The sequence below is a fragment of the Podarcis filfolensis genome, assembly GCF_964270895.1.
Source record: "Podarcis filfolensis genome assembly, chromosome: 7".
Lineage (NCBI taxonomy): Eukaryota > Metazoa > Chordata > Lepidosauria > Squamata > Lacertidae > Podarcis > Podarcis filfolensis.
The window spans coordinates 48,165,418-48,174,913 of record NC_139603.1 but is presented as its reverse complement, the minus strand read 5'-3'; the positions used below and the strand labels follow the sequence as shown (position 1 = coordinate 48,174,913).

Genomic DNA, 9,496 nt, shown 5'->3' with positions numbered 1-9,496 from the left:
AGCTGGGAGCACTGATGACAGAGGAAAGACAGTTGTGGAGATTTGCACAGCAGCAACAAAGAGGCCTCTGGGCAAATCCTCCTAGTTCTGAGTCCTAAGCAGTGCTTTCAAAAATATGGTTAGGTTCCCCTGGATTCAGTCGTAAAGCAAGAATAGTTGAGCAAGCTCAACAGCACCTACGTTAGCGTAGAGAGTGAAATAGCCTTCAGCCCCGTCCTGTCCTGTGATGATGCCATGGCGGCGATTGACTCCAGCAATCACTTCTCCTTGGAATTCGTTGGGTGCCACAACTTCCACAGACATAATGGGCTCGAGAATACACATGGTTGCATTTTCCAAAGCTGGATCCAAAAGAAAATATGTTAGAACACTTACCTTCGTATGTAATTTCTTAATTTTTATCCATACATTTCCCCCATTATTTTGAGATGAAAAAGCAACAGATAAATGCACACAGAGACATTAAACATCTGCAAACAGCAGAACTGCTTGGGCATGCCAAAATATATAACCTAACAATAATAGAATGAGTGTTGGTATTGAGTGCAGCAAGGATTACTTTTGCAAAGTTTCAGAGTCACCTAAACAGACCAAAGGAACTGAGTAAATCAATTAAGAAAAGAACTGGAATGTATTAACTTTGGTTTAATTAACTGCTGATCAAAATGTACGACTATTAGCCATATGATATACACAGAACATCCATCTTCAGAGGCAACATAATCCCTGACGAATGCACGATGGGATCAGAAGACAACAGGGACAAATCCATCAGTGACAAATCCCTGGGCTACCTCCACTGGTGGATACAGAATGCCAGGTAATTTGTATATGTTCAAGAAAATATATTGCACACAGATACAAGTTAACATCAGGGCTGCATTTGTTTCCAATACAGTATCTAACAGCCAGGTCTCAATTTTGAGCCGTCTTCCATGTACTCATTCGTAATGAACCGCTCTGTGATTTTCGAATGAAGGGCGGTATACAAATGTAATTAAAAAATAAAATGAACCACCAGCAAATGTGTAATTAGTGCTAATAACTAAGTACTGAACAGAACAGAGATGAAATGTGTTTGGTGTTCAGGAGGCTTATAAGTATACCGCAGAGGAGTAAGTGAAAAGACAGCAACAAGTCTGGCGGAACATTAAAGTCCAATAAACTGATTATTGCAAACGCTTTATTCCATACATATATTATCTTGAGTTAGCAGACGCACACACATTATCATGGGAAAGCGTAGCAGCAGGAAGCATTGGCATTAACTATGGCAAGGAAAAGAAGGGGAGGCGATGGAGAGACAGTCACGTTTGACCTTAACAGCAACGGTGAGGCCAAACAGGGAGAAGGAAAAGGTGTTCCCGAAATGAGAAACAACATGGGAGAAAACATGAAATATGCAGGTATGCATATACAGATCAATGAGCTTCCTCAGAGAGAAGAAGAGTTGTAAATTGGGCAGAAGTGAACAGCTTTAAAATGAAAGGAGGAAAATAAGCTTAAAGTTGATGCAGAAAAAGCCAGAGCTAGACACAAAAGTGGCGAACTGCATAGCAGCAACTGCATTATTCACAAAACTATTCCGGATAAACTGCAGGGGGGAAATGGAAATAAAGAATCGCTATGTGGTTAAGGTTGGAAGCGCCCCATCTCTGAAGCAGTACCTTGTTTCAAGGCTCCTTCACCAGCTCGGATGAAAGCGATTTCGTTGGAGTCCACCATGTGACTCGCACCGTCCTCTAAGACGAACCGTATCCCGGAAACCTTGTGAGCCGTCAAAGGGCCTTTTTCGCACGCCTCAAGGAACCCCTAGAAAAAAATAGCCTCAGCGTTAGCGACTTCAGTTCAAACGGTGGCAAGTCCTTTGACATGCAGGTGGCTGGAGGAAAGGTGTAGACAAGTAGGCCTTTGCAGCCAAAATGACCATGCCTGACTTGAAAGGGAAAGGACCAACAAAACTGGTATGTTAATAGTTCTCCGCTAACAATGGTTTCCAACTCAAGGGACAGCCCGGAAAACACACTCCCTCCCCCTTCTCTCTCTCCCGCGCAGAGCAAACTCGAAACCAAAGTGATTGATGAGCTAGCATTACAGGTATACCAACATTTACTATGGTTAATTTCTAATTTTTTATTTAAGTGTTTATATACCACTTTCATTTAAAAAAAAAAAAGACTGCAAGAGGAACTTAATCAAACTAAAATGCTGCATATAAAAAGACAAAACATCAAAAACCCATAAAATAAGATTCTACTCACTCATTACCCACAATTCCACATCCACTTTCTCTCAGTCGACCTGCATGCACACCCACCCACAAACAGCCTCTGTACCTACAATGATAGCTCAAAACCATGGTCTCTTGGCACACCTAGAACCCTGCTCCAAATTTCAGCTTATAGAAGTAGGATATGAAACAGATTTGAAGGGTATCTTACCAGAACCATCACCTTTTTAAAAACAAAAATTAAACAGTAACCTTACCAAAAGGTAGAAGATACAGTCTCTCTTGTTTTCAAAAGAAAGAATCCCTCTCTGCTTCCTTCACCACTTTCACAAGAGCAAGTCAACATGGACGAACTGCAGGCATTTATTTTATGATGATGGCAAAAGCTAAGCAGAATGCAATGGACCAGCCTATTTAAGGAATGCACTTAGGAAAGACAGTCAAAGGGCCCGAGGGCATTTAAAGAATGTTTTCCACAGAGATGCAAGCAGGAGGCAGAACCAAAGGACTTGCTGTCTACTTGAAGGCCCAAGAAAGAGGTACCAGAAATCCAGTGTCAACCAGACTAGCTTGAAATCACCTATGCATTAAGAATAAGAACATATCTTTAATGCATAGGAGTGGTCTTTCTCTGCACTTTTATTACCTAGCAAGATTCTCTGGTGTGTGGATGCCTGTGTGCGTACTTTTGAATTCTTGTTTTCATTCCCTTGTGTCTTGCTTTTACCATTTTCCTGCTTTGATCTCATTTGGCTTCATAGCCAACCTGTTTCTTGAGAAGATGCCCATCACCAGCTTGGGATCCTGTCAAAACTGCATTGATTGGGGAGTGGGGTGAGGCAGACCTCACCTTTTCAATGGCTGGCACAAACTGCTTTGGGATATTCGTTCCCACCGTCTTGTCAACGAATTCCACCTTGGTGTAGTCTTCTTCCTCCAGAGGCTCTAAATAGCCTATCACTTTGCCATACTGGCCTGCTCCACCAGACTGCCTTTTATGAGTGAAGTCGAACCTGTGAAAAGACATAAACTCAGCAAAAAGAAAGGAAGGGAAGCAATGCCTATTCATTTTGCTCAGCACACATGCATAGCTCAAATCCTGGTCTTTAGATCTACAAGCAAACACACAATGTTCTCACCTGGGTGTTGGCTCCCACCTAACTAATAGCCAGAACTTCCCTGTCCCCATACAATCTCTTGTAGAGGACTGTACAGTGGTACCTCGGGTTACATACGCTTCAGGTTACATACGCTTCAGGTTACAGACTCTGCTAACCCAGAAATAGTGCTTCAGGTTAAGAACTTTGCTTCAGGATGAGAACAAAAATTGTGCTCCGGCGGTGTGGCAGCAGCAGGAGGCCCCATTAGCTAAAGTGGTGCTTCAGGTTAAGTACAGTTTCAGGTTAAGTACGGACCTCTGGAACGAATTAAGTACTTAACCTGAGGTACCACTGTATGGAGGAACCACAACCCAAACAAGCTTCTACAGCAGGGATGAGAAACCCCAGGCCTGTCTCTCCTCCACAACACTCCCCACTGGCCTTGCTTCACACCTCCCTTGAGAGTTTGTGCGTTTTAATATAAGTGATGTTTGGACTCGTTCGGAGTTTTGGACTCGTGCGGAGCTTGATGTATGGGTACCCCCAACAAAATTTAAAATTTGGCTGGATAATTTGGAACTAATGTGATTTAGATAATGTGATGTGATTGGCCTGTTAATAAAAATTATTTTTTTAAAAAAAGAGAGAGAGAAACCCCAGGCCTGTCTCTCCTCCACAACACTCCCCACTGGCCTTGCTTCACACCTCCCTTGAGCGTTTGTGCCTGGCTGGAATATGTCCTTGAACTGTGGTAATGCTTCTTGCTTGCCTGCCTCAAAGGCGGAAAGATCAGGTCTGCAAGTGTATATCGAAACTAGCATACAGTACTATAGCAAAATTCATATTCATTATTTTGCCCGCACTGGCATGTGACCCCCCCCCCCCAGAAGGCTGACCCAGAAGGGAGTGTAGACCTTGGGTTCAGAAAGATCCTTCCTCCCTCTACAACCAGACCATTTCCATGGTGGTATTTTTTGGAGCCTCTCCAGTTATGGAAGCAGCAACTGGGAGGCTCCATGCAAGAGTCCTGTTCATACTGACATTTCCCCTGTTCGATACCTAGCACAAGTTGGAATTGGCATGGAGAATAAGTGGCCAGTCCACATGTCTCTGCTCTTCAAAGCAAAGGGCCTTACGCTGTCATGGTGACTCAGCCTGTCTAAAATCAGCCCCTCTGCACTCCGATTTGGCACAGGAACATGCTTCTTATTGGGACAGGATGCATCTTATTACTCTCTGAGCCAGTCGAATGCTCAGTCTCCAAGTTCCACTGCATTTTAGAAAAGAGTCTTGAGAGGAAGGCCAGCCCAGAACACTTTGCTGCTGCAGGTGACAGCCAAAGATATGAAAGGAAGAGGAAGAAGAAGAAGAAGAAGAGGAGGAGGAGGAGGAGGAGGAAGAAGAAGGTTTAGATTTGATATCCCACTTTATCACTACCTTAAGGAGTCTCAAAGCGGCTAACATTCTCCTTTCCCTTCCTCCTCCACAACAAACACTCTGTGAGATGAGTGGGGCTGAGAGACTTCAAAGAAGTGTGACTAGCCCAAGGTCACCCGGTTCACCAGATTATGAGTCTACCGCTCTTAACCACTACACCACACTAGTATCCCTTTCTTGGCATCGAGCGAAGGGGACACAAGCTATTTTCCAGCTGATATGATTGGCACTTCTTTCGAAGCCCCATCTGACCTCTGGAACATCCAAACAGCTGGGACTGAGTGCCCTCTCCCACTCTGCTGTCACTGCAATATGAGGTTGTGTTTTGGCTGAAGTGCACTTTTTTTTGCACCTTAGTTGATTAGTCAAATGAGTATTAACTTATGCTAACTTATGCAAACTTCATCCTGAAATAAAGAATAGTTGTGGGAAGAAAACCTTATTTGTGGTTGTTTCCGATGAGGCATGCACATATTTTAGCAGGCACCCTCTTGCTATCAGCATCGCTCCCTCCTGTGTGAGAGAAAAAGAGGAGTGCATTTTCTATGAGCCCTGAGTGATGCTGCCAGACCATCTCCATTATGTCCTAGTAAAGCTGCAATCCTAACCCCATTTATCTGGGAATAAGCCCTGTTGAAGTAAATGGGATTTATTTCTAAATAGACATGGTTAGGATTGCACTACAAAGCTGTCCTACTGGCTTAGGCCACCAGCTAAAACAAAAATGCTTGCTAATCAGCATCAGCATCTGTTCACTGTTGAAAATGAGATGATAATGCTGCATTTAACTTTCCAGAATTTTTTATTGTATTGTTGCATATTTGTATGATTTTTCTGAGCTGCTCAAAGAACTCTATGGGGTGGGGTGGTCTGACCTATATACAGTGATTCCTCGGGCTACAAACTTAACTCGTTCTGGAGGTCCATTCTTAACCCGAAACTGTTCTTAACCTGAGGCGCACTTTTGCTAATGGGGCCTCTCGCTGCTGCTGTGCCGCCAGCGCACGATTTCTGTTCTCATCCTGGGGCAAAGTTCGCAACTCAGAGAAACTACTTTCGGGTTAGCGGAGTTTGCAACCCAAGGTACCATTGTATATAAAAAACAAATACAGAAAGTACTGGACTAGTTCCTTTGTGTGCAGACTGCATTTGCTGGTAATTTTTGACACCACAACCTTTTCTACTTCCAGTGGTAACAACAACAGCACTTCATAGGAAACACAGCAGAAGTCCAGGACTTTATCACTGTAGCAATTTGGCAGCAATGTCCTCTTCCATCCAAAAAAAGAGAGGAAAAAACAAAGCCCAGAGTTCATGCTCTTTTAAACTACAGTGGTTTGTGATGTATTTATTTAGTTTTGTAAAGCCTTCCATGGTAGGAATAGAGAAATAAGCTGTCCAGTACAGTGATACCTTGGGTTAAGTACTTAATTCGTTCCGGAGGTCCGTTCTTAACCTGAAACTATTCTTAACCTGAAGCACCACTTTAGCTAATGGGGCCTCCTGCTGCTGTCACACCGCTGGAGCACAATTTCTGTTCTCATCCTGAAGCAAAGTTCTTAACCTGAAGCACTATTTCTGGGTTAGCAGAGTCTGTAACCTGAAGCGTATGTAACCCGAGGTACTACTGTATTACAGTCTGTTACTTAATATCATTATTTTACTTATACTGGTTCTCCAGCTTCCTTTGTAATTAACTCTTTACTGGGCTGAAGCAGTGTGTTCCTTTTGTATTCTTACAAAGATTAATAAACCTAGTTTGTTTGCTTTTAAAGCCTCTCACCCCACAGCTGCCCCAAACTCCACGGATATTTCTTATTTCAGAACACTTCGGCCGCGGAGTTCATATTCCAGATGAGAAGCCATCTAGAGGCACAAAAGGGGATGGTGATGCTCCATACGGCATCGGAAGAAGCAGGTTGCAAGCTTTTGCCGAAGTAAATCACCTTCATCCCAGTCCTAAACATAAGTACTTGCTCCCTGGGAAGCATCGCGTTTTTGAAGCTGCGCAATTACGAACGATTTCTCTTGATTTCAGCGGGGTTTTATTCGGACGTCATTCTCGACCTCTGCCAAAATCCCTTGGCTGCGGTCCCGGGAATCCCATGAACTCCCAAGCAAACATGCACGGATCGTCCTGTTTGTCCTGAGCGGCCCAATATATACACGGATCTTTGGAATTTTGACCTAATGGTTCATTTCCAAGCGCTCCCAACTCAACTCTCTTCCTTCTAGCTTCGCCGCGCAAGATCCCCCCCCGACCCAGATGTGGAGCCCGGGCGGGCAGATGTTGCGCCTCTGCGCCCCAGCAGCCCCCGCTCGGCTCGCCCTCTTCCTCCTCCTCCTCCTCCTCCTGCCGCCGCCGCTTCCTGGTTCTCTCCCGCCGGCGGCGCAAGAAACCCCATTGTGCGCGGCGGCGGCTGCTGCAGCCACCGCCCAGGCCGAGGCCCAGCCCCACCGCCGGGCCCCCCTTCCCGCTCCGCCAGGGAGGAGAGAGCGGCGCCGAGGCCTCTCCGAGCGAGCCGGCCCCATGGAGATCCCCCCGTCGCACTACCCGGCCACGCGAGCCGCCGGCGTGGTCGAGAACTACATCAACTACCAGCACGGCAGCCCCAGCAAGATTTTCGGCGTGCGGGAAGTGCGCCAAGCCAGCCGAGAGGTAAGCGGGGCCGGGGATGGGAAGGCGCAGAGGCGCTGCTTTCCTGCGCGCACGCTTCCCTGGGAAACAAAAAAACCCAAAACACCCCCAGCAAGCCTTATGGCACCCTAAATGCTACCGCAGGGCTCTTCCTTGGCTTCGCTGCTGCAAAAGGCTGCAGCAAAAGTCGCGCTCCCCAGATTTAACTTGGAAGAAAGGCCCGTTTAACGTGGCGGGACCTGCTTGCAAGTCCATCTGCAAAGCATCTGGGCGCCTAAATAAAAAGGCGCTTGCAGAGTCTCCGCTGCTTTCTCCTCCTCTGAGCAACTTCTCTGCAAAGCTTGATTCCTAAAAGGGTTCGAGGCTGAAGACGCCAATCACTGCAGAGGGAGGGGTCTCCATAAAAGGCGGATCTACACGGATCCTCATGGATCCTCCACTTTTTAAAAAATAATTCCAACAAATGCAGTGTCAAATCACACCTAGAAGGCACGCCTACAAACTGGACTATAAAAAACGTGGATCCCACACTTTGCCGCCCTGCAGCACCACAAAAACATGGATCCGAGGCACGGATCCTCATGAATTCATATGATTTTTATATTGAAACAAAATGAAAACACTGTGCTACTGTAGACCACATCTTAATCTGTAGGAGGAACCAAAGAAATCACGCATCCACTGTTTCGTGGTGCCGCAATGGCGCAAAAACATAGTTAAAAAACACGGATCCTCATGAATCCTAATGATTTTTGTACTAGATCAGCCCAAATTCACTGTCAAATTACACATCATGGCCAGGGGCACAGCATCCACCACAGAAATCACAGGTCCATGGCTTCCTGGCCATACCGTGGCCCAAAAACGTGGTTTTCAAGCACGGATCCTCATGGATCCTCACGCTTTTTGCATTGGGCCAACCCAAACTCACCGTCAAATCACACATCATTCCCAGGGGCACAGCATCCACCACAAAAATCATGGATCCACGGCTTCCTGGCCACTCCGTGGCCCAAAAACGTGGTTTTCAAGCACGGATCCTCATGGATCCTCATGATTTTTGCACTATATCAGCCCAAAGTCAAAATCAGATCAAACATCATGGCCAGGAGCACAGCATGCAACACAAAAAACTCGGATCCATGGCTTCCTGGCCACTCCATGGCCCAAAAACGTGGTTTCCAAGCACGGATCCTCATGGATCCTCACGCTTTTTGCATTGGGACAACCCAAACTCACTGTCAAATCACACATCGTGTCCAGGGGCACAGCATCCACCACAAAAAACTGAGATCCACGGTTATCTGGCAACGGCATGGCCCAAAAACGTGGTTTCGAAGCATGGATCCTCATGGATCCTCATGATTTTTGCATTGGGCCAACCCAAACTCACCGTCAAATCACACATGATTTCCAGGGGCATAGCCTGCACCACAAAAATCACGGATCCACGGCTTCCTGGCCACTCCATGGCCCAAAAACGTGGTTTTCAAGCACGGATCCTCATGGATCCTCACGCTTTTTGCATTGGGCCAACCCAAACTCACTGTCAAATCACACATCATGGCCAGGGGCACAGCCTGCACCACAAAAATCACGGATCCACGGCTTCCTGGCCACTCCGTGGCCCAAAAACGTGGTTTTCAAGCACGGATCCTCATGGATCCTCACGCTTTTTGCATTGGGCCAACCCAAACTCACCGTCAAATCACACATCATTCCCAGGGGCACAGCATCCACCACAAAAATCACGGATCCACGGCTTCCTGGCCATACCGTGGCCCAAAAACGTGGTTTTCAAGCACGGATCCTCATGGATCCTCATGCTTTTGCATTGGGCAAACACAAACTCAATGTCAAATCACATATCATAGCCACGGGCACAGCCTGCACCACAAAAATCACGGATCCACGGCTTCCTGGCCACTCCATGGCCCAAAAACGTGGTTTTCAAGCACGGATCCTCATGGATCCTCACGCTTTTTGCATTGGGACAACCCAAACTCACTGTCAAATCACACATTGTGTCCAGGGGCATAGCCTGCACCACAAAAATCATGGATCCACGGCTTCCTGGCCATACCGTGGCCC

General features: G+C 46.3%; 2 protein-coding genes across 6 annotated transcripts in view; one reads left to right on the top strand and one right to left on the bottom strand.

Annotated features, from left to right (window-relative positions):
- The window catches only part of AQP4 (aquaporin 4), a 49,069-nt gene that overhangs the window by 11,526 nt on the left and 28,047 nt on the right, over positions 1-9,496 (top strand). The gene's annotated exons all lie outside the window — the stretch shown is intronic.
- LOC310767402 (elongation factor G, mitochondrial-like) lies at positions 27-7,764 on the bottom strand. Of its 5 annotated transcripts, none has more exons than XM_083624283.1 (4): positions 7,545-7,764; positions 3,081-3,243; positions 1,668-1,812; positions 27-341 (listed from the first exon to the last, which is right to left on the bottom strand). In XM_083624283.1, exons 1-4 carry the CDS (start codon positions 7,658-7,660, stop codon positions 136-138), a joined length of 630 nt encoding a protein of 209 aa, XP_083480409.1. In that variant the 5' UTR covers positions 7,661-7,764; the 3' UTR covers positions 27-135. The 5 variants fall into 5 exon arrangements, 2 of the variants coding, with proteins under 2 accessions (XP_083480409.1, XP_083480410.1); XM_083624284.1 differs by lacking the exon at positions 7,545-7,764 and adding an exon at positions 5,206-5,798 and having other exon boundaries at positions 37-341; XR_014550883.1 differs by lacking the exon at positions 7,545-7,764 and adding an exon at positions 6,741-7,461 and having other exon boundaries at positions 42-341.

Excerpts from the sequence above, each read along its gene's own strand:
- LOC310767402 (XM_083624283.1), bottom strand. The coding sequence starts at position 7,660 with ATGGACTTGCAAGCAGGTCCCGCCACGTTAAACGGGCCTTTCTTCCAA. Across the intron at positions 3,244-7,544 it reads AGCCAAGGAAGAGCCCTGCG|GTTCGACTTCACTCATAAAA; the intron begins GTAGCATTTAGG and ends GTCTTTTCACAG. Across the intron at positions 1,813-3,080 it reads TTGTGCCAGCCATTGAAAAG|GGGTTCCTTGAGGCGTGCGA; the intron begins GTGAGGTCTGCC and ends ATTTTTTTCTAG.